Source organism: Ipomoea nil, unplaced genomic scaffold (genome assembly GCF_001879475.1).
Source record: "Ipomoea nil cultivar Tokyo-kokei standard unplaced genomic scaffold, Asagao_1.1 scaffold0688, whole genome shotgun sequence".
NCBI classification, from domain to species: Eukaryota; Viridiplantae; Streptophyta; class Magnoliopsida; order Solanales; family Convolvulaceae; genus Ipomoea; species Ipomoea nil.
Genome location: NW_017617116.1, coordinates 2,913,617 through 2,938,799, shown reverse-complemented (window position 1 = coordinate 2,938,799; position 25,183 = coordinate 2,913,617). Strand labels below are relative to the sequence as shown.

General features: G+C 36.8%; 3 protein-coding genes across 6 annotated transcripts; 2 read left to right on the top strand and 1 right to left on the bottom strand.

The window, feature by feature from the left end:
- The first annotated feature begins 5,028 nt into the window (after nucleotides 1-5,028).
- LOC109175510 (scarecrow-like protein 23) lies at nucleotides 5,029-6,538 on the top strand. The gene has a single exon (XM_019324778.1). The coding sequence runs from the start codon at nucleotides 5,106-5,108 to the stop codon at nucleotides 6,477-6,479; it is 1,374 nt and encodes a 457-aa protein (XP_019180323.1). The 5' UTR covers nucleotides 5,029-5,105; the 3' UTR covers nucleotides 6,480-6,538.
- A 2,155-nt stretch (nucleotides 6,539-8,693) lies between these two features.
- LOC109175765 (FHA domain-containing protein PS1) lies at nucleotides 8,694-13,752 on the top strand. Of its 3 annotated transcripts, XM_019325117.1 has the most exons (7): nucleotides 8,694-9,029; nucleotides 9,422-9,630; nucleotides 9,742-12,501; nucleotides 12,653-12,788; nucleotides 12,913-13,244; nucleotides 13,353-13,452; nucleotides 13,531-13,752. In XM_019325117.1, exons 1-7 carry the CDS (start codon nucleotides 8,741-8,743, stop codon nucleotides 13,590-13,592), a joined length of 3,888 nt encoding a protein of 1,295 aa, XP_019180662.1. In that variant the 5' UTR covers nucleotides 8,694-8,740; the 3' UTR covers nucleotides 13,593-13,752. The 3 variants fall into 3 exon arrangements, with proteins under 3 accessions (XP_019180662.1, XP_019180661.1, XP_019180660.1); XM_019325116.1 differs by having other exon boundaries at nucleotides 9,742-12,486; nucleotides 13,353-13,752; XM_019325115.1 differs by having other exon boundaries at nucleotides 13,353-13,752.
- Nucleotides 13,753-14,741: 989 nt separating this feature from the next.
- LOC109175769 (protein SENSITIVE TO PROTON RHIZOTOXICITY 1) lies at nucleotides 14,742-18,648 on the bottom strand. 2 transcript variants are annotated; one of them, XM_019325119.1, is made up of 3 exons: nucleotides 18,386-18,648; nucleotides 17,373-17,537; nucleotides 14,742-16,362 (listed from the first exon to the last, which is right to left on the bottom strand). In XM_019325119.1, the coding sequence occupies exon 3, from the start codon at nucleotides 16,326-16,328 to the stop codon at nucleotides 14,874-14,876; it is 1,455 nt and encodes a 484-aa protein (XP_019180664.1). In that variant the 5' UTR covers nucleotides 16,329-16,362; nucleotides 17,373-17,537; nucleotides 18,386-18,648; the 3' UTR covers nucleotides 14,742-14,873. The 2 variants fall into 2 exon arrangements, with proteins under 2 accessions (XP_019180664.1, XP_019180665.1); XM_019325120.1 differs by lacking the exon at nucleotides 17,373-17,537.
- Nucleotides 18,649-25,183: the final 6,535 nt, after the last annotated feature.

Genomic DNA, 25,183 nt, shown 5'->3' with positions numbered 1-25,183 from the left:
AATTATGTCCCTTGTTATGTGGGCTGACTAGTACCGTCTATGATTGTTTTCTTCTTATTAATTCTTACCCTGAGACTGAATTCCCAACCCTAAGGGCCCCCATAGTCCGATCCGATAGAGTATGTGGAAAAATGTAAATTACGGTGACTCAATGGGTTAGTAGACAGGACCAAATGTCAGTGCGCATCTTCTTATTAATTCTATTCAGCCTTGTAGGATTCTAAAGTGCTCCTTGGAATAATAATGTCATGATCAAGCGCTAGCTTAATGCTGGACTCATCTTTTCAAGTTGACAGCTAAGCGCCCTACTGGATTCGACTTTCCAAGTCGATAGGCCGACACCTAACAATCCCCCTTCAACTACAACGAGATTCAAATTCATATTCTGCTCTGATCTGATACCAATTGTCAAGATCAAACACTACAACTATATATGTAAAAACTTATAGTTAGTAATGAATACGCAACTTTATTTCCTTATAATTATTGCGTAGCAGTCAGGTCATGTTTTGATGATAAAATGTTAGGTTCAACCATCCAAATAAACCGAGTATATGTTAATTTTGCTTGAGTTTTTCATCGGTATCCATTAAAAATGCATTAATCAACATCTAATTAATTAACTAAGCAACAAATTTAAAGCTAATAAGGCTCAATGTTGATTCATCAGAAGTAAAATAAGTTATCTTGATTTCCACTAATTAACCAAAAACTAAATAAATAATCTAAGACACCTAAAAATACGCGCGGCCGGGCGACACTAACCTCATCTTTGTAAGTTGATAACTCACTTATTTTGGCCATTTAATTGTCTTTTTATGCCTTATATATATAAACCTAATACCATACTAATTAGGAATTGTCAAAGATTATGGGAATTAGATAAATTAAATTAATTAAGTTGGAGCGGCAGGGTCAACTGGAAGAATCTTTATCTACGAAATTAATTAATCAATTATTTTTTAAGTGAATTAAATATATATGAGGAGGAATAATTCAAATGCACATGGTGATTATATTTATTACCATGAATCTTCTAATTAATGTACTTGACCTTTCATCATCCCTATTAGACAGTATCATTTTTTTTAATCAATTTTGTTAGACTATATAAAGAATTAAACACAAACTCTTAATATTCGTGATAGAAATTGAACCTAATTTTGGGGAGAGAAGCAAATCTTAAGTACGGAGTAAAATTTACCAATATAATGGTTTAGAGGCAATTTTTTTTAAAAAAAAATATTGTACTAATATTCACTTCTTGCAAAATATGATAATATAGTTGAAAAATCAATAACAACATTTTTTTTTGATTAATGTGTCGCTTCTTATTATTAATTATATTTCTAGTGAGATTCATCAATTAATGAAAATTAATTTATTAAAATTTTATAAATAGAAATGAGTGATTCTTGTAAGATAAATTTTATTTTTTCTTTATAGAAATTCTCTTCCTATTTTTATTATGAAAAATGCTCATTTCTTCTCATGAATATTTTCCTTCAAACTTTTCCTTGCCTACAAAAGTAAAATTTCTCGCCTAGGGGGCCTTCGAGTTTTCCCTTCATGTTGTGGCCTGACTTCCAGATAAATCAATTCATAACATTTTTTTTAAAGGGAAGGGGGATATATACCCACATATCAATTCATAACATTTAATAATTATAAGTCATATCATAATGAATTTTAATTTAAGAAGATAATAACAAAGCATTTTCCTTTTACAAACATGACGATACGAATTGTCTTCACGGGTAATATATATTCCTCGCCATTGCAACTACATAATTGAACTATTCAAGTGACAAACCAACAACTCTTGACTTTTTTGTCTTTCTTGTCCTTTTTGCTGTCGTTTAAATTTTAAGGAACAAAATCTTAAAAACTTAGGTAGACTATTTATAAAAATTTAAAAAGAACTCACGTTTTTTCAACCAAAACTCTCCATTAAAAATTAAATATGATATGATAATAATAAATTAACATATTGGCAACCAAAATCACTACTGGAAATTATAGAATTTCCGACCACCTGAAAGTAATCTTAAATCAAGCCGAAAGCAAAAAGTGGTCGGAAATAGCAATAAAGGTTTTTCCGGATACCAAAAGTGGTCGGAACAAGACTTTCGACTTGATTTAAGATCATTTTCAGGTGGTCGGAAATTTCATAATTTTCAGTAGAGAATTTACAGGAGAAGTCGTAGCGAATTATTCACCATAAATTAATCATATGAAGTTATATGATAAACTAATGTAAATGAAAAAAAAATAGAACACAAGTATGTTTTCGTGGAAACTATATATGCTGGTGAAAATTATTTTTGGTTATTTGATAATATATTGTTTTACTTTAAAATTAATACAAATTCAACATAACTACTTAATAAGTTACAATTTTCTATAGTCGTGGGTTTCACCTTGTCCACAAAAGACGAAATCTCGCGGGTCCCTCCCCTCTCCTCCCCCACACCCTGGTCCAACAGGATTTGTGAGGACCAATTCTTGGTGTCCGCAAGAAATCATCACATTAGATGTAATTCCTACACTACGGCTGCCAATTAATCTCAGTCATGTGTCCTTAACCAAAATAACCACACAGAAACCAATTGAATTACCGTGCAGGCAGCTTTCAGTTTCATGACCTGTTGAGCTATATTTTAATCTAAAATGTACTTAAGTATTATTGATAGCTAAAACTTGACTCTAGTTTCAGCATTAACAACAATAGTGGAAAGATGAGTTTAAATAACTTCTGTGCCATCAATATGAGCATTATAACAATTTTAATTTGATATATTATAAAGTCACCCAATAATGACTATTATGACTTACTAACATGCATGCAAAATGTTAAAATCTGATCAAATGCATAGCCAGTCACATGCATGCATGCAACAAATAAAGAAGCTAGCGTGGATGTAATACGTATACGCAGGCGTAGTCATGATGAAAGAAATGTATAGAGTTTAGTCGATCGCACATAGAAGAGTCCACCCACAAAAGTTCACACACTATATTCCAAAAAGCATTATGTATTTGGTTCCTTTCCCATGGGAGAAGATGACAAAACTGATGATATATATATATATATATATATATATATATATATATATATATATATATATATATATATATATATATATATATATACTACCTTCCAAGATTTTGACGAGATGTACGTGGGAACCTCAACAAAATTGCAAAAGATTCTGCGACTATAAAGCATCTAGAAACTAGGTGAAGATAGGTATAATCATATCCATATAGTTATACATTTTTTACCCTTCTTATGATTTTATGGGCTGTTACGTTAAACGAAGTTTTGACTGGATTTGATATTTTGATTGAATTAATAAGGTCAAAATAACTCATTCAATTTTTATTAAATTACAGGAAAACAATAAAATAATCATATATAAATCTAGTCATGGATTAAATTGTTGTAATTTAAATACGTACAGATCAGATTTCAGTGAATTTTTTTCTTTATGTTATGTATATCATGATTCGAAATTAAATATTTCTCATTAAAATTTAAAATTTTCATGTACTACACACGCTAACGTAACAACATAATCATAATCAAGTTTATCTTCTAATTAAATGCAGTAGAATGGATATGATGAGTTTGTTGTAAGCAAATACGTGACATAGCCACATTTCGTGACAATCAATTACTATAACAATAAGTATACTAACCCATGTTGACCGCTGCTGTAAAATTGATGTGAATATCTCTAAATACCGGTATAAGAGGAATTAAAATGAGATGACTGGGGATCTTAAATAGTCGCATGTCATTAATGTTGTAGTTATATGTCCTTAGGTCGACTCCTCATCTTAATCTAAGTCTAGTTGTAAGTGTTGCACCAAATAACAAATACATTAATATTTATCATAACTTGAATTCTAACCCTAATGTTATAATAAATAAGGGAAAACGTTACATTTGTCATACATATACTCTCGGTATTTTAGGTGACGAGAGAAATCTACAATCACTATCTAAGGGTGTGTATTGGGTAAACCTCGTTTGTAACCGTAGCCGCCGACAAAGGATCAAAATGAGGTAATCCTAGGTTGCTCATAACTTAACGGCTCAAACCAAGAAGGCCAATAGGCCACTCCCGTTAAGAGTAGAACTTGTACCACTTGTAACTATTAAGTCAATAGTCTAACCAACTTGGTTGGAGTTCTCCCAATATATATTTCATACTTGTTTAATTTATACATGTAACATGTGTTAATTGATCACTAGCTATAAGAATAGTCTTTTCTTCACTCTTTTTTTTTTTTACTCTCTTTCACTCAACCAATGTAGTCATATATAATGAGAATAAGTTCAAAACCAGGCGGCGACAGTGTGAGAATTATGTTCAAAGTAGACATATTTGGTATGTGCATTGACATTTGACGTTGGCACTGTTTGATAAATGGTTGGTAGCTGTTAGCTGATTGGGTTAATTAGAGGGTACAACTAGTTGATAACATTAGCTAATTGTAGAAAAGTGTTTGGTAAATTAGCTGTTAGATGATAACTGTTTGGTATAATTTCTTTTCTCAACAAGCTAATTGAAAAAATTGCTTTGAATAGCTTTTTGAATTTTAGCATTTCGGAATACAAAAAACTAATTAATCAAACACTTATATTGATTTTTAAACCAAGTCAAATAACTAATAGTGATCAAATAAGTCGAAATTGACCTATAGATTAACTATTTTACCAAACAAAGACTATTGTCTTGTTCCATAAGAAATTCGACTTTTTGGGGAAGAATAAAACTTAATTAATATATTTTTAAATGAACACGTACACCATATTTCTCGCTGTATTTTGTCTAATGTGTATAGCATCTTTTGAGACTTCCGAACTACCTACCTAGGGGCTAACAAAAGAATATATCTATGCAGTTTTCCAAGGGGAGAACAATCTAAAAGGTATCTTCACCTTAAAGAAAAAGAATATATACCTCTACTTTGTCTTTCTTAGGTTGGACTTATTCCAAACTTCACCTTTTATAACCCAAACCTTAATCTTTTCTCAATCCCTCTTTACATCTCTCTCTCTCTCTCTCTCTCTCTCTCTCTTTCTCTCAAACCAAATGGAAAGCATAAATGATGAGGATGAGTTCTTGAGTCTTAAACTTGCCATCGCCACACAACAACCATTAGGGTGTGAAAGGAACAAGAAAAGGAAGAGGCGAGAAGACTTAGTCAGCATTTCGAGTTATGAAGAGGAGATATATAGTCTCCTTCAAATAGGAGAGCAGATGCTGAACTCGACTCACAAGACCAGCAAAGAAAGCTCGGGAGGCCGGGAAGGCCTTCATTTGATCAACTTGTTGTTGGTTGCCGCGGCAGCTGTCAACGACAACAACCTCACCTCTGCAATGGCAAACCTTAGTGAATTGTGTCAAAATGTGTCCGTACTAGGAGACGCCATCCAAAGAGTGTCGGCGTACTTCGCAGCCGCCTTGACCGCCCGCCTCCTAACCCAAAAATCGCCCTTCTACCACACCATAATGAAGCCCCCCACCTCCCAAGAAGAGTTCTTAGCCTTCACACACCTCTACAAGGTCTCCCCTTTGTACCAATTCGCTCACTTCACAGCTAACCAAGCCATCATTGAAGCCTTCGAGAACGAGAACAAGCCCTCTTTGCACGTTATTGACTTCGACATCTCCCATGGCTTCCAATGGCCATCCCTAATCCAATCCCTTTCACAAAACATTACCACGACACCAGCTTTATTAAACCGAATTTCCCTCAGGATAACCGGGTTCGCCACAACCTTAAACGAGCTACAAGAAACCGAGGCCAGGCTCCTAAGCTTCGCCAAAGGCTTTCGCAATTTGTCGTTTGAATTTCACGGTTTGTTGAAAGGGTCCAACCTAGGAAACATAGTAACACTCGAGAATGAAACCACGGCGGTCAACTTATCCTTTCACGTCAACGACAACAGATTAACTGCCGACATTAGTGAAACCTTAAAAGCCGTCCATTCTCTCCGCCCTTCAGTCGTCACCGTGGTGGAGCAAGACGTAATTTGCAGAAAACTACCTCAAAGTTTCCTATCAAGATTCATGGAATCTCTACACTATTTCGCCGCCATGTTTGATTCCTTGGACGATTGTCTCCCCATAGATAGCCATGAGAGGTTGAGCATCGAGAACCATCTTGGGAGAGAGATCAAAAGTGTGATGAATTTTGATGATCAAAGACATGATGAGAGAGAGAGGGTATTATTGGAGAGTGGTGGGTTTTGTGAGATGGAATTGAGCTCTAAGAATGTAATGCAAGCCAAACTGCTTTTGAAAATCAGAAGCCATTCTCCTTCTTCATCATCATCTTCTTCTTCATCTTGTGTTAATAATGGCGGATTTAGAGTTGTTGAGAGAGATGATGGGAAGGGTATTTCTCTAGCTTGGCAAGATAGGTGTTTGATAACTGCATCTGCATGGCAGTGTTGTGTATGACTCGATTATATCGATCATGTTGTCAAATAGTTCTGACTTATTAATTTCTTTCTTTCTTGTAAAATTATGATTATGATAGATATATAGGTTATAGTTTCATACATATATATGCATTCCAGCAAGAAATTAATATTGACTTTCTTGCAAGTTGCTTTCATTTATTTTTTGAATTTTTTGAATATGTGTGACATATGATGCCAAAAGTTAATAGGGAAGAAATCTTTAAGTTTGAATCCTAAGATTTTTCTAAGCACGCAGATATTGTTGTTTAAAAAAAATGCATAACTAATTCAATTTAAGGGCCTATTTATTAAAACAATTCAAAATTTTGTCATTTAATCTCTGGCAATTATTACATTATTATATATTCGGCTCAAAGCCTCAAATCAAGAAGGTTCGCTCCTGCTGGGAGTCAAATTTGTAAGCGAAAATGACACTTTTTTCCCTGAGTTATATGTTTATAGGGTAGTTATAGCACTTTTTTCTCCTAAATTATTCATGTATCCACATTTTCCCCCTAAGTTATGTTAAAAGTGGTGATTTTTCCCCTTTTATGTTAAATGTACATTTTTACCCTTAAAATAAGTATTTTATTTATTTATTTATTTTCTCTTCAACAAATTATTGCTTATATGTATTGATGACCACGATTTGGTTCGAACCTAACCGTACACTGTAGCAACCGAATCGAAACAGTAAGAATAATTCTGGTTATGATTTAGAACCGAAAAAATAAAATAAAATAAAATAAAATAAAATAAATGTTAAATTTAGACTATTTTAAAAATAAGAAATAGAATTTACAAAAATAAATAAATTTTGAGTCTAATAGTACTCTTATTTTCATTTTTTCTCTTATAAACAAGACTCTTATTTTAAATTTATTATAAGGAAGGGATACCCTACATATACACACTAGTTGTCTCAACTAAGTTCGAACCTATCAACTCCCACTTAAAGAAGTAACCCGATACCAATGGACCACAAGCCACTTGATAGAATACTCTTATTTTTATAGGACCAACCCTAACTCTAATCTTTTCATTTTTTTTTTTATTTTTTTAACTTGAATATTTAGGAATGACAATTCAGATCCATCTTGTTGGTACTCACTCCCAAACGCTTAGCATGGGTTGAGCACCGAGCACTTGAGTTTGAATATAAAAACTCCATTCATGAGCTTAGTGGGTCAAATTTGAATTTTAAAATTTTATATTAATTTTAGTACGGAATATTAAAATTTTTTTTTAAAAAAAGGTGATATAATAGGAATATCTAAAACTAAAAATTACTCCGTATATATTTAAAAGAAAAATGGTCAAATAGGCCCCTAAACTTTACTCAAAGGTCAATTAGGCGCCTAAATTTTACAAAAGTGCAATTAGACCCTCAAACATGTCAAATTGGGTCAATGAAGTCCAAAAACCGGCAAATGACCTGTAATAACAGGTCATTTCAATTCCGGCGATCGGCGAAAAAAATTTGGTCGTCTTCAATTGGAGAAGACGACCAGACGGCCGTATTCTCCATTGGACTCCAATGGATTGGAGAAGACAGCCAGATCTGGTCGTTCTTCTCCGTATTCTCCAATGGATTGGAGAAGGCGGCCGTCCGATCGTCTTCTCCAGTGGAAGACGACCGGACGGCCGAATTTTGTCGCCGGTGGCCGGAATTCGTCGCTGGTCGCCGGAATTGAAATGACTTGTAATAACAAGTCATTTATCGATTTTTGGGTTTCATTGACCCAATTTGACGTGTTTGAGAGTTTAATTGCACTTTTGTAAAATTTAGGGGTCTATTTGACCCTTTTTTCTATATTTAAATATTTAGGATATAATTGAAAATGTATATGGTATGATTTTGTTATTTTAGCATAATTTAATATAGACTTATATATTTAAAATTTTTGAATATTATAAATAATTTTGTTGATTACATCCAAATAAAAATTACATTAAATTTAATCAAAATGTAATTATAGTTAATTTATTATTTAAAAACATATTATTAATATTGAAATGAATACATGCCGTGGTGAGTCAGGGTTTGACGTAGCCATGTAGCCATGTAGGTACCTCGATTTCAAACTATTTTTAGTTTCTCTTTATGAAAAAATAAAAAGAAATATTCTTGGCAATTAAAGAACCGTTTCAAATCTCAACGGTCATTTTTCTCAGAAATCATTCATAAGATATCTCTCTCTCCGTCTCATTTCAACCTTACTCAAAACCCTTCTCTTCGTTCTCTCTCTGCATTCAACAATGGAGAAGCAAGAAGAGCCTAGAGTAGAGCTCATTTCGGCTAAAGAAGAAGAAAGAAAAATACCTGTGTTTACAGTGCTGAAGAACAACGCCATCCTCAAGAACATTTTCCTACTCGATAACCCTGCCTTTTCGGAAGAATCCGAGAAGGAATTGGAAGAAATCTTGGTGGTCGGAAGGCATCCAGAATGTAACATCACTTTGGAGCATCCAAGCATCAGCAGATTCCACCTCCGCATCCACTCCAATCCCTCCTCCCAATCCCTCTCTGTCATTGATCTTTCCTCTGGTATTCATTTTCAGTTTGCAGTTATGATTCATTTCTTGATGAATACTGAGTTTCAATTTTTCCTCGATTCTGTATGTCAGCGGATTTCAATAAGTTTGATCGCTCTTGAATTTAGTTATTGATCAGTAAACATGTGTAATTATCCAATTGCTATGTGTATAATCATTTGATACCTTTGAATTTCTAGCTATTCAAAACCCTATATGTGTCTGCAATTGTGTGTGTGTGTGTGTGTTGTTATGAACTTGTAACTTTATTGTTTTGTAGTTCTGGACTTGTACTATACATCTTCGTTGCATTGCTCCTTATAAATATGTTTGATGAATCTTGAAGATTTAGGAAATGGTTTCAGCTTCTAGTTAGTAAATGCTTTGTTATTGTTATTGTGTTAGTGCATGGGACTTGGATTGCTGGGAAAAGGATTGAACCAGGGGTTCGGGTTAAGTTGCAAGAAGGTGATACAATGCAGCTAGGGGGATCCAGTAGGGTGTACAGGCTACATTGGATTCCTTCGAGCCGTGCTTATGATTTGGAGATTCCATTCTTGCCTACAATTATGGAGTCAGAGCCTGTTAAAGAAGGGGAAGGAGAAAGAAATCAGGTAAGCTCTTAGAGTAAATGATAATAATAATATGCAGTGTATTTTGGGATTGTGCAGAATATAGTGGCTCCCTTTCATTAAGTTGTGTTATGCTTGGATTTTTTATTTTAGGATGAGGATGGGTTCTCGCATGATGATTCACTGACAAAGAGAGATGAATTGGAGGGCCTAGATTCACTGCATTCTGATACAGATGTGTATTCTGCAGCACCTCCCTTGCCTGAGGATATATATTCTGCAGTTGCTTATGAAGAGAAAGTGGAGTGCAAGACCACCAATACGGGAATTCATGTAGAGGATAAAAGTAATATTGGACAACCTGACTACCAGCTTGATGAAGAGGACAATATGCCACAACCTTCTTTTGCTCAAAAGCATTCTCTTGCAGAGTTCCAAACAGAAAATGCAGGGAGTGCATCACTAGGATCACGGCAAAGACCTGCTTTGAACATTTGGTCAAGAAGGGGAAAAGCCTCAAGTGTTCTGATCCAGACTGGCAGAGATGCAAAGAAGAGTTCAAGGGTCAGTTTTGGTTCTGAAATAAATTCGGAGAATAATGCAGATACTTATATTCAATCATTCTCAAATGATCTTTTCCAGAGTGGAGATATGGGTGAAAAAGTCTCCACTCCAGACAAAGAGAATTCCCCTCCTAGTTCTCTACCACTTGGGTCCTTGAAGACAACAGATGAGTTGAATTTGAAAAGCGGATCAACAATGAAATCTTCACTTCTGAATGTGGATGAAGTTGATGAAATAGTTGCTCCAGACAAAGAGAATGTGACTATGAAGGTTATCCAGAATGGCAGAGATGCAAATAATAGTCCAAGGGTCAGTTTTGGTTCTGAAATAAAATCAGAGAATAATGCAGATACAGATATTCAATCATTCTCGAAGGATCTTTTTCAGATTGGAGATATGGGTGAAAAGGTGTTCACTCCAGACAGAGTGCACTCCTCTCCTAGTTCTCAACTTCTTGAGTCCTTGAAGACGAAAGATGAGTTAGATTTGAAAAGTGGATCAACAATGGAATCTTCACCTCAGAATGTGGATGAAGTTGATGAAATAGAAGCTCCAGACAAAGAGAATGTGGATGAAGTTGATGAAATAGAAGCTCCAGACAAAGAGAATGTGGATGAAGTTGATGAAATAGAAGCTCCAGACAAAGAGAATGTGACTATGAAGGTTATCCAGACTGGCAGAGATGCAAATAAGAGTTCAAGGGCCAGTTTTGGTTCTGAAATAAAATATGAGAATAATGCAGATACTGATATTCAATCATTCTCAAAGGATCTTTTTCAGAGTGGAGATATGGGTGAAAAAATGTTCACTCCTGACAGAGAGAACTCCCCTCCTAGTTCTCTACTACTTGGGTCCAGTTTTGGTTCTGAAATAAAATCAGAGAATAATGCAGATACTGATATTCAATCATTCTCAAAGGATCTTTTTCATAGTGGAGATATGGGTGAAAATATATTCACTCCAGACAAAGACAATTCCCCTCCTAGTTCTCTACCACTTGGGTCCTTGAAGATGACATATGAGTTTGATTTGAAAAGTGGATCAACAATGAAAACTTCACCTCTGAATGTGGATGAAGTTGATGAAATAGTCACTCCAAACAAAGAGAATATAACTATGAGTATTCTCTGTCAGAGTGGTGGTGCAGATGAGGAAACATTCACACCAGATAAACAAATGTTAACTCCAAACAAGGAGAACCAAACTCCTACTTCTGTCTCACTCAGGTCCTTGTTTGATACAGGAAGTGCTATGATATCTTCTGTGGGTGAAGATGCTAAAATAGTCTTTCCAGATAAAAAGAACACAACTCTGGTTATTCCTCCTCTGAGCAGATATGTGGATGAAGAAGAAATCTCCCCTCCAGACCAAGGGAATCTCACTCCTACTTCTTTCCCACTTGGGTCCTTGAAGAATACAGATGAGTTTGATTTGAGAAATGGATTGACTATGAAATCTACATTGGTTGATGAAACAGTCACTCCAGATAAAGAGAACATTACTTCTAATATACATTTTCTGAGTGGAGGAATGGACGAAGAAGAAATATTCACTCCAAGTAAAGAGAATTGCATTTCAAGTTCTGTGCTTGAAATTGACTTAAAAAGTCAATCAACTATGAAATCTTCAATTCCAAATATGGATGAGGTAGATGATGAAAATGTAACTCCAAATAAAGAGAATGTGGCTCTGAAAACTCATCTCCTGAGGTCAATAAAACAGCAGGGGAAACTTGAAAATATACTGAAGAAGAAGGTGCTTAATCCATCTCCTTTGAAGAATGCTGTTGATCCCAGGATCCATAATGATGAAGGCATGCCTTTCTCCTTGGAGAATGACAATTGTACTGAGAAAGTGGGTGAGTGTGATGGCGAAATTTGCACTCCAGATAAAGAGAATATGACCCCTAATACTCATTTTCTGTGGTCAATGGACAAGATTGGAAAGCCTGGAGAAACTAAGAAACACACATGGAAAGCAAATGAGGATGATTCTCTGTTGTCAATGAACATGGTAGGAAAACTTGAAGAAACTTTTAGCAGAACTGTTGTTAATCCGCATCAATATGAAGGCATGTCAGTCGAAAAAGAGAGTCACTATGAGAAAGTGCTTCAAGAGCCGATATCAATCTGTGCTGTTTCCAGAAATCAAGAAGAGAAAGGACTAAATGTATCCCTTCAATCTGTCTCTCTTACACAGAAGGGCAAAATAGATAGGCAACCCCTTCAATCTGTCTCTCTTAGCTCCAAGAGCAGCAAGACTGAATCAAACTATTCAACACAAGATGTCTCTACAAAAAGTATCCATCACATCAAGTATCTAGGAGTGGAAGAGGTCTATCCCTTTTCTGTAAGTTCATTTGGATATTTCTTGTGCTAAGCTTCTGAATCAATTTTTGTTAGTATTTGAGACAAAATTCACTTTCATGGTGACATTTTAATTATGAACTCTATTTGTTTTGAATTATGATGTACTATGTGTGTCTCAAATATCATTACAGGAGCACATAGTCAGGGAGGAAAACAAGAGATGGTGTATGGTGGTGGATACTACTTCTCTGCTGAACAAAGAATCAAGGAAGGCTCTGCAGCTTTTGCAAGGTCTCAAAAGGACTTGTTTGATCATACCCCGTATTGGTAATCACTTGTTTGTAATTTTTTTCATGACCTCTTCTACATTCATGTACGTGAAAACCTTAATCCATCAAATTATGTTATTAATCTTTTATTTCATTTACCTGATTGGCTACTGCCTTCTCAGTCATTAGGGAACTCGATTGCATGAAAAGGCGTCGTGGTTTCTTTAGAAGAAGTACAGAGGTGAGTTCAGCTTTAGAGTGGGTTGAAGATTGTATGATAAATACGAAGTGGTGGATTCATGTGCAGAGTTCAGAGGAAGAAGCAAGCGCCATTCCACCAACCCCTCCTGCTACTCCAGCATCTTTAATCGGTTACGATAGTTTCTTGAACATAGTTTCTCCAACAGCAGAAGACCACATTCTTGAATATGCTCTTTCCTTCAGAAAAACCAACAATGCTCAACTTGTCCTTCTCAGTGATGATGTCACTCTGAAGATCAAGTCCATGGCAGAGGTGAGGAAAAATTCTCTCTACTACTCACTTCTTCTGTGTTGTGTTAAACTTAATCAAATGATGTTTTTGGGATACTAATGCAGTCCTTTTGTTCATCTGATGCTGCAGGGTTTACTATGTGAGACTGCATCAGATTTCCGGGAGAGCCTCGTGAATCCATTTTCTGAGAGGTTCCTTTGGGCTGACAGCTCTCCCAGAGGCACAACCTGGTCATCTGCAGATGATGTTGTTCTGAAGGAGACATATTATCGCCACCGTCCAAAGAAACCTTCAAGACTTGGAGAAGCTGTGTGTGGCTTGAAGCTCATATTGCTCCATAATTCTCACTACAAACAGTTCATTCATTGAACAAAAACTATTCTTCTCTTGAACATAAAATAGTGCTATTAGGTATATGATGCTGCTCCAGTGCTCCATAATATTCTCATTATGGGCAGGATCAAACCCAGTCAATTGTCCAGAACTCTTGGTTTCTGTTCTTATAAATGTAGTGAATTGGGTTTTCAAACATTGGATTTTGAGTGGTGGGTAGGGCGGCGGCTATAAACTATGAGTCTATAATATAATATTACAATCTATAAAATATCAATAAGGTCAGCCAATTGATACCGGCCATTCTACTCACTTGGATAAAGTTAGTTGAACCACTTTACTTCTTATACAATATTTATATTTATATTCGTTAAAAAAAAAAAAAAAAAAAAGACTAGTAAACTCTTCAAACCAAAAATTACTTTCCTTGTGACATCCTTGTTATTCTAAATTATTTTAGTGTTTTGGAAGCAAGAATGGACATATACAATCGAAGCTATACATGGGAGAAGTGTGGATTATATTTTGATTCTCTTGATTATGGTGTTTTGAAGTAAGAGCATCCCCATCTCTAGTTTTTTTTTTTTTTTGTTTTTTGTGGGGTCTAACATGAGGTAGAGGAAAGAGAAAAATGAATATGCCCTTCAAGAATGGTTTTTTGTGGAGCGAGAGAAAATTCAAAGGAAAGCCGCAATTACGTGTTTTGCGCACCGACAACTCGCCAGCCGGGCACGTGCAGTGCCTGCGTCGGCTGGCACGTTATTACTTCGTTTTTTGTTTTTTTTTTTTTTTTTTTTGGCGTCAAATCGACATTTTCCTTCTTTGACAAAGATTTTTATTATAAAGGATGATCACAATCAAAACCAATCCAAGAAAACCTTAATTACTTTTTAAAAAGAATCCTTCTCTCCTTATTTTATCTATAACACATGGCAACCCAACCCTTCTATTAAAAATAACAATTCCACAACCACATATGACTCATGTTGAGAGAATTATCATGCAACAAGGCAAAAAAAGATAAACCATATATTATGAAAGTTAGAGGCTAGGAAGTCTAGAACAACATCATTCCAAATCATATGCCCTACCCTTACGCCTTACTCCATCAATTTGCCATGGCCTCCTTTATTATATAGTTATGTAAAGAAACAGACTGTAATCAAACTGCATACAGACAGCCTGTAATAGAATAATACTACTTTTTTAGTTTATATAAATGAATTCTTAACATAGAAGTCTGCAATAATAATACTACTACTACAATAGTAAGGCCATCAAGAAACAGCAAATAATACTTACTACTAATTATTATCCCTATTCACTGGAACTGCCATATTTCCCTGCCTTCTGAGGGTAATCACATGAACCTGATAGTAGAAAAGAGAACGAACTATTCGAGTCTTCAAATGGGACTCTGGGGAAGTCTTGAAATCCTCCAAGATCACCCGTATCATAGTTCATCGGTGAAAAGTAACTGCCAGGATCTTTCACATCAATAGCGTTCTGTGGACTTCCACTACAAGCGTTATTTAACTTGGGATCAGACAGCCCAGACGAGGATCCTTTATGGTCATCGAGAGGAATAGCGGGAGTGTGGCCTTGGAAAAGTGCAATGTGCCCGAACAGCTTGTCTTTCCTAGAGAAAGTCGTGCCACAGGAGCAAAGCCATTTATCTTTGCCGCAATGTTTCTCATGTGTTTTTAGGTCAGCAATGACGGAGAATTTCTTTACGTTGCATCTGCTGCAAGTGTAGCTTTTCTCGCAATGGGTTCTCTTGTAATGGTTCTTGACGCACAAGATGGTCTTCAGGGGCTGAAACTTCTTGTGCTCCCGGTTGCGCTTGCACCCGACGTAAGGGCAAGAATATCTTTTTATAAGCGCTGGCACGGAGCTGACTTCTTTGTGGGGCTTTGCGAGAGCGGCTGGAGTTTTGTACTCGTCCCCGTGGCCTCTCATATGCATCCGTAAATTGGCATCCCTCTTAAACCCCTTCCCACAGATTGTGCAAAAGTGAGTATGAGGCGCAAGGATTTCCTCCTTCTCCAGTTGCAGAATCTCGTAGGAACCCGGAGGCAGATTCTCTTCTTCCTCAGCCTCATCCTCGTCTTTCAACTCGTGCTCTTCAACACCCGAATCCCCAACCGGATCAATATGGATGGACTGATCTTCCACCTTACTTACATTATTAACACTTTGTGTCACCCCACCGCTGTTGAACCCTGCTCCAGGAGGCGTTGCAACTCCGCCAGGCTGTACAAGTTGCCCCCCTTGGCCCGAATAGGAAAGAGTGTGCTTCACAGTCGGCAGAAGGCTCCCGGCAGTTGATATTAGTTGAACGATGATCGAAGTTAGGTCAGCTGTAATAAGCTGCTGCTGCTGAACCAAAAGCTCGTTCGCTTGAAACCCAACTTGCCCCCTGCGTCCAACGATTACATGCACCATATCCTGGAGTTCGTGGATCTTCTTCTCGAGAAAAGAGAGATTGTTTAGCATAGTTTTCGGATCCCATTCTTGAATCTTATTTGAATCACAAGCTTGGGTATCTTGTTGATCTGGAACTCTGATTTGGATATTGTTGATAGTAGAAACCGAAGATTGATTCTGAGACGGTTGGTTAAGCTGATTCAGAAAAGAACTTTCCCACTTCTGCTGTTGCAAAGTAAAAACGTTAAATGACTGGTCATCTGGTGGAACATTTTCCAAAAAGTCATTGCAAGACAAAGAAGATTTTGTCCAAGGATCTGAGTCAAGCCCATTATCAGGATCCATAGTTAAATCTCCTTTTCGAGGTACTAAAATCCAACTGAAAAAAAGAAGAGGTAAAATTGCAATACGATGAGAACATCAATATAACATTTCAATAAAACCCGTAGAAGATCTCAAAAGAAAGCAAATAGTTTGAAGAATTATTCTATTAACATGTTACTTCTTGCTAACTAGCAATTACGGAGTAATAGTTAATTTAAGAACAAAAATAAAACGCAAACCAAAAAGTAACCAAGCATTATATTATCCAATTAACATGTTACTTCTTGCTTACAAGCAATTACAGAGTAATAATTAATTTTGAAAAATATATAAAAGTCATACGCTTAAATAACAAGAACCGTATACATTAAAAAGTAATCAAGCATTGCCTACTGGGCTTTAGCGAAGCTGAATAAAGTTGAAACTTCAGACTCTAAATCTTTGGGTTCTATCCTTGCTGCTTGCAGGTGTTGAAGTGTTTAATCCCTAATACTTCTTTCTAGAATTGTGTGCAAACATTTTCATAATATGTTACCAAGACATTAGCTACGGAAAGAGACTATTTTGTTCCACTTCAAAGTATAACTAATTCCCCATCACAGGGAGATTGTCAAAAATAAATTTTGAAGAACAATGTATCATCAAAATGGTAATTTTTAAAACACCCGAACAAAACATGGGCATTTGCATTGTAGCTCTTCAACACTAATCTCTCTGCCACAAGTTAGAGTCACATCCAAAGGTCTAAAGTGATGAACACACGCCTTGATCCAAAGGAGGACTCTAAAGTGGGGTAACCCCGGCCAAGATGGCTAAGGATACAAACTTGTAACTACAAGGTCACGAGTTCGAATCCTAACCTTCTTGGTTTGAGCCGGTCAACTATGGACAACCTAGGCTGGTTTACCTCTTTGTGGTCCTTTGCCGGCTAGGGTCACAAGGCGGGGCGTGCATACCCCCCTGGATAGTGGGTGCGGGTTTCCCTCGTCACCCCAAAAGAAAAGGACTCTAAAGTCCCTTGTATTGAATAACATTATAGACTTTTTTGGCAATCCCAGTACCCACCTAGGTTTTTCTGTGGAGTAGTGGTTGATACCTCGAACAAGACCATTGCTAAACTACTCTCTTGCTGAAGAGTAGTATAGCAATACGTGCCCTTCTCTTGCACAGTTCCTCCCTTCGGTCAAAGAAAATAACCATTACAGCAACTCCGATCAAAGTGGCCTCCAGCTTCATGTCCATAGCCATGAATCATGATGGTGTTAAGATAAATCAAACAAATAACATCAAACTTTTCGCGTATGGAAATGGTAACGAGAGAAGGACAATATTATGTTGCATTCTCAAAAAGAAAAATCGGTGCCAGCAAAATATCATCTTAATATATGATTAATACTGTCCTAGAAATTTTCTCCACACCTCTCAGTGTTTCCTAATCACACGGTTTCCACCTTTAGAACTCAAAAGCTTCATGATTTTTACAACACCCCCAACTCCAGTGAAAGGGGAATAACAGGATTTAGATCAAAGGAGCATACGTGTTCAATCCTTATTACATGGAACCAAGATCTCGAGTATAAACCAAGATTTTTTTGAAGCCCAGCACATATCCTTCGGTTTTAGGTGTATCTAATGGGATGGGATATGACATCTTAAACCCAAGTCAAAGGGCTGGGAGGGGGCAGCTCTCCAGACCATAACCACATACACATATCAGCAACTACACAAAATTATACAGATAATAAAGAAGTGTTTGAAAAATCAAATCCTCTCTTTACACTCTTGACTAAAATCATCAGATTTGAGCTGATGATCAATAGTCCAATTACAATCAAATCTCCACAAACCCCATTGGAGGCTGGGATTAAACATACCATAACAAATAAAACCTAACAAAATCACAAAGCACAACTTCATAGAGAACCAAGTTTCAAAAAGAAAACACCATCATATCCCATCCTATACTACTTAAAAGAAACCACAAATACAAACCAAGAAACAAACTAGACAAAATCTAATCAAACTACAAAAAAAATTTCAAGAAAATATGATTGGAACAGCAAATATTAGATATTTACCAGATTCAAGAATACCCAGAGGCTGATTTACTGAGCAGAGGCTTTAGAGAGAGAACAGAAAGGAGAAAGTAAGAGGAAGGCAGACAATATATAGCAGCATCTTGCTTTGGTACGACGGTGCGCCGAGAAAAGTCTATTCTATCATGCCCTCAATTACGTGGGGCCCACGCTCTCAATTCTGAAAGCATTTCAAATGTGGCCTATGGTTATTGGGTCCCAGTCTCTCTCCGCTGGTAAGACCTGCCTCCTTCGCAGCCATTGCTTTTCTGGTCTAGGTCGATTCTGGTGTAGAACTCTTAAGCTTCACCTCGTTGTTTGGCTATGAAGTCGTATGTAATACTATAATACTGTATTATTATTAGTTTATTACGTTATCCAATCTCCACCCAAAAACTACTGCTTTATTTCGTCAGGACAAAAAATTGTAAGAAATGAGTTATTTTTTATAATAAAAAGTAGATTAATCCTTAAGATAACATCAACTATAAAATTGAGAGGCCTAAAGTGTCATTCTTTAAATCCGGACTCAAAAAATGATTCTCTTATAAAGTGTAAAGTTAATTCTTTAATATCCTGAATAAAAGTGTTAAAATAGAGAGAGGCGATTTCAAAGACTACAAGTTGAGCATCAAGTTCCAATTCAATACCAATGCTTCCCTAATACAAATTGCATATGCCTTGTTGGGGTGAACAAAAAATTATAAATCATATATCTGGCTGCACAAAAGTTCAGGTAAGGCATACTTGTTCACCTCTAGCGTGTAGAGCGACGTTAGTGTTTAATTTGAGTTTTTCTGACACCAACAGTGTTTCCATTTTGCAAACACTCAGGTTGAGAGGGGTGGGGGAGTAGGTTCATTTGAGGCTAACTATAATTCTCAAGTTATTATGATCATGTGTTTGAAAGTTTCTCTTGTAAGGCAATAATAATTGGTAAATAATCTAATGTTGGAAGCTTGAGAAGTTATTAATTAAACTTCACTCCTGGCCCAAATTTGATTCAACAACCCTTATTCAACATTCATTAAACAAGTGAAGAGCAAGATGATGAGCATAATTCAGGACATTGGATTTTATAGCCCCAAAGGTTATCATATGTGGAGAGACAAGAGTTGCATGTTTGGCAAAGGAAGATTTTCAAGTCATCAAATTTCCTCCCAGGGAATGTAGAAAGGACCTAGAATTTCCCCAATTAGTCTGCAATAACAACTTTTAACATAGTATTCACGGTTGATTTCCCATCTTCAGCTAATTTTGTCTAAGATCGTTCTAGAGCTTAGAGAAATATTAAGAATATTTCTAGCTAGCATCTTGATTGTTAAAACTATCATGAACAATGTCCCTATCCTAACATTTGGTGTTTTCATGCAAAAGATATGCGACACTTGCATGTTCAAGGTACTCCTGCATAGGAGTTGAGATGTGGGAGCTATTAGAATGAGGTATTCATGGATCCTTCTAAATGTTTTAAACTCAAAAGAGAATCGGGTTATTATGTGAATAGTCGCGAGCCTTGCTTGTTAAGCATGGCAATGTTAAATAGCGTTGACTCTTCTAAATCCTATTCTTCATATTTTAGGTCAAATGATCCCATTATTTCTAGCAAAATCCTTTATCTCTTGTGCATTTCCACCAAAAAGAATTTATGCATTTTTCAATCTCAAAACTTGTATTTTTCTATTTTTTGTTTTTTAAATTCAAAATGATAAAACTTTATTTTTATCAACAAACACAAGAAACTCAAAATCTCATCAACTTGTTATAACACTATTTGTTGAGTAGACTAACCAACGCAATCACCCCATGGTCCCCATATGAGTTGCATCACCGAAAGTGAAGGGAATAATACCGTTAAACCTCTATTCCATGATACACCACTTTTTTCACTAAGTTATCTACCACCTTGTTTTGTTCCCAAAAGATGTGACCTAAATGAATTTCACAATCTCTGCTTAATAGCTTTTTGCAATATTGAACTAGGCTTCCTAAATGGCCAAATGGGAACCTTCATGCTATTAATCAACTTGGTTATTTTCTCGAATCGGCCTCTATCTAAATCTAATACCCTATAATGGTCCACCCTCCTCGAAGAAAAAAAATCTACCTTAGTTACTAAACACTAACAAATATTATGAGAAAATCTCAATACACAAAATTCATTGTGATCTCACAACACTCCTTCACGTCCCACCTTTGAACCATTTAGTTGCAAACTACTGCCCAAGTTTAGTCTAACCCAACCTCTAGGAAGCTTCTTCCAAAGGACTTCTCGCACTATACGTTAGTTAAGACTCGTTACTGGAACCATCGCATTAGCAAAAGCTTTATTATTCTCCAACATTTGACCTTTAATCTACCTAATTCTAATATTTTCCCTTTACATGTAAAAAAATCATTCGTTTCACCACTTCCAAACCTCACCAAAAAGTAGTTGTGAATATCACATTCGAAGCTCCGCGGCCTTGCATATTTTGTAATTCTCATAAGTTTCTAGTAAGTCATTCATTAAAACTCATGTGTCCATCCGGACCATCCCATCTATTCAACACCATATATAGCTCTCTGCTCTCCAAATCCCTCAAACATTCTACCTAACATAGGGTTTTTATAGAAAAATAGAATTCATTAGCATTCATGGCATTAAATGCTTAACTCCTAAACTGATCAGAATTAACTTACAATTTCTAGTACATTGCATCATTAATAGGGTGCGCACGTCCAACCTTTCTACGCTCATTTGCACTCCATATACGTAAGAGAGTTTGTTGTGTGCACCATGGTTCAAAAATACATAAAATATATTATTTTAACACATAAAATATATTATTTTAAGTTTTAACTCATAAAATGTATTATTTTAACACATAAAGTATATTATCTTACTACAGAAATGTTATTATAACACATAAAATACATTATTCTAACTCACAAAATACATTATCTTATCCCAGAAGGTTCATTATTTTTAACACATATAAGTGTGCGGAGCACAACTTTTTTTTAACGTCAAAATGACATTGTATTTGAACCATGATCCACATAGCCACACAATAATTTGTTGAGTTTCTATGCTATACTATTCAAACTCAAAAAGATTAATTTTAGATATGCTAGTGCAGATGAGAACTGATTGTATTATATTTTCTGAACTTAATTGCAATGAGATCAGATGATGTGAATATATAGAATAGAGAGTCACAGTGTGACAATGATAAGAAGTAGAGAGTCACAGTGTGACAAGGATAAGAAGTTCTAAACAGACTCATATACATAGAGTCCTAATACTCCCCCTCAAGCACAGTGTATACTAGTAACCTGTAGCTTGTCCCTTAAGGAAGAAAATCTAGGTCCAGGCAGAGCTTTGGTGAAGATATCAGCAAGTTGATCCTTTGTGGAGATGAAGTTAACTTGGATATCGCCCGAAGCTACTCGATCACGAACAAAATGATAATCAATCTCCACATGCTTGGTGCGGGCATGAAAGATTGGATTGGCACTCATATATGTAGCTCCTAGATTATCACACCATAATTTTGGAATGGAAATACCCGGAATCTGTATCTCACGCAATAATGACATAATCCATAGAACCTCAGCACAAACATCTGCAAGAGCTTTGTATTCAGCCTCAGTGGATGACCTGGCAACAGTTCTCTGTTTCTTGCAAACCCATGATATAAGATTACTCCCCAAGAAAACACCAAAACCACTCGTGGATTTTCGATCGTCAGGACAACCAGCCCAATCAGAATCAAAGAAAGCATGAATGTCTCTAGATGAGCATCGTCGTATGCGTAAACCATGATCAAATGTTCCCTTAACATACCTGAGTACCAGTTTGAGCTGCTCCCAGTGTGATATGGTGGGAGCATGCATATGCTGGCATAACTGATTAACTGCAAAGGATAGGTCAGGTCGTGTGACAGTGAGATATTGTAGTGCTCCAGCTAGACTCCTGTACTGTGTGGGATCATCATATAGATCTGAATTGAAGGGGACAGTTTTCGAGACAGAGATAGGTGTAGAAAGGGGTTTGCATTCAGACATTCCAGCCCGTTTTAAAATATCATTCATATACCGTTGTTGAGATAAAATAATCCCATTGTCACTCTTAACTGTTTCAATACCCAGAAAAAAATTTGGTTCACCAAGATCTCTGATTTTGAATGTAGCAGACAGTTTGGACAAGAGCTGAGACATAATACCCTGATCACTTCCCATTACAAGAATGTCATCCACGTACACCAATAGATAAACCAAAGCAGAGTCTTTAGAGTAATAGAACAGAGAGACATCTGTCTTGGATGCTTGAAAGCCAACCGATAGTAAGAACGTATGTAGTCGATTAAACCAAGCTCTGGGAGCTTGTTTTAACCCATACAGAGATCTTTTTAACAAACAAACATGATTCGGGAAGTTAGCATCAATATAACCAGGGGGTTGCTTCATATAAACTGTTTCAGCCAGATTACCATTCAGAAAAGCATTATGAACATCTAGCTGTTTGATAGACCACCCAGATGATAAAGCTAGAGATAGAAGGAGTCTTACAGTCGTAGGCTTTACCACTGGACTAAAAGTGTCGAAGAAGTCCTGACCTGGAACCTGATTAAAACCTTTCGCAACCAGCCTGGCTTTATGCCTTTCAATAGCACCATCAGCCTTTCTCTTCGTACGAAACACCCATTTACAGCCAATAATATTCATACCTGCAGTGGGTGGAACTAGAGACCATGTGTGGTTATGCAGGAGAGCATTGAATTCTTGGTCCATGGCTTCACGCCACTCAGGATATTTGACAGCTTGAGAGTAACATGTGCGTTCCGTGGGATGCACTTGAGCTGCTAGTGCAAAAAGAGGAGCATCTGTGTTGCTGCGAGTGGCCATTGAGTGAGTACGAACATTGGGCCTGATGGACCGCCCACGTGGACGGCCTCGCCGGCGAGCAACAGGCTCCACAGGATCACCTGACGAGGCAGCCTGTCCGGGATCCACGGCTGGTTCGAATGAAGCAGGTAGCGGCGGTTCTGGCAGCTCATCATTGGACACGGCAGGAATAGGTGTGCTGTGACTGAGAACAGATTCCGCCCAAGGTCCAGAAAACGGAGTAGATAGATCCTGTAAAGAAATTTTAGTAGCAAAGGAGAAAACTTCTTCATCAAATATGACATGCCTGCATGTGTAAATCTTATTAGTATGTAAGTCCATGCATCTGTACCCCCTAAAGGACTCAGGATAACCTAGGAAGACACATGGAGAAGACCTGTATGACATCTTATGACGATTATATGGCCGAAGATGAGGATAGCATAAACACCCAAAGACACGAAGAAAAAGATAGGAAGGAGGGGATTTATATAACAGGAGATGAGGACTGGAGTTATTTAATACAAAAGATGGCATTCTGTTAATTAAATAGACAGCAGTCTCAAAGGCAAAATCTCAAAATTTCAAAGGAACAGAGGCATGAGCTAGAAGAGCCAGACCAGTTTCAACAATGTGACGATGTTTTCGTTCAACACGATCATTCTGTTCATGTGTATAGGCACAGGATTGTCTATGTTGAATTCCTAATTGAACAAACAAAGAATGCAACTTTTTGTACTCAGCACCTAAATCAGACTGAATGGCCTTTATTTTGCAATTAAAGGACCGTTCAACAAGAGTACGAAATTTATCAAAGATGACATAAAGATCAGACTTTAATTTCATAGGGAAGAACCATGTATAACGGGAATAGTCATCCACAAAGATCACAAAATAACGGAAGCCAGAAGTAGATAAAGTGGGCGCAGGACCCCAAATGTCTGTGTAAATAAGATCTAGGACTTGAGAACTAGAGGAAGCAACACGGGGGAGGGGAAAACGGGCAGATTTGCCTAATTGACACGCATTGCATAAAGAATTATGACAACGAATATTATCACGGGACCCACTAACCAAACAAGAACGAAGTATATGGCTAAGAACACGGTTATGAGGATGACCCAGACGATTGTGCCAAGTGGAAGCCGAGGCACGAACGGAAATAAACGCTAACGGAGACGAACTAGGTAATGAAAGTGTGTATAGTCCCCCCGAACTATTGCCCCGAAGAAGTATTTCCTTGGTATTGATATCTTTCACAACAAAAAAGGAGGGGTGAAACTCAAAAAAGACTTTATTATCGGATGCAAACTTCTGAACAGATAATAAAGAATTAGACAAACGCGGAACGTGAAGTATATCAGACAATGTAAATGATCTAGAAGGGGTATTAAAAGAGGCATGGCCAACATGACTAATAGATAAACCCATACCGTCACCGACACGTAAAGTGTCATTACCAGTGTACTTCTCCGTTGTAGAAAGGGCAGCGATGTTTGGAGTTGCATGATTTGTGGCTCCAGTGTCCGGAACCCAAGTATGAGAATTTGACGAGGTTTTAGCAACTAAACCATTCTGAAACACCAAATTAGCCTGAGAACCCGGAGCCCCTGAATATCGCCGAAAACAGTTGACTCCCGTGTGACCGAAACTTTTGCAAATTTGACACGGATCATTATAGCGCCAAAAACAATTGGCTCCCGTGTGACCAAAACGTTTACAAATTTGACACGGATCATCATAGCGCCAAAAACAATTGACTCCTGTGTGGCCGAAACCTTTACAGATTTGACATGGATCATCGAAGCCACGTTGCTGACCTCCACGGTAATTAAGGTTGCCATCGCAGCGCTGCATCTTCTTGATTTTATGAATCACAAAACCCTAGCTAACTGATACCAGATGAGAACTGATTGTATTATATTTTCTGAA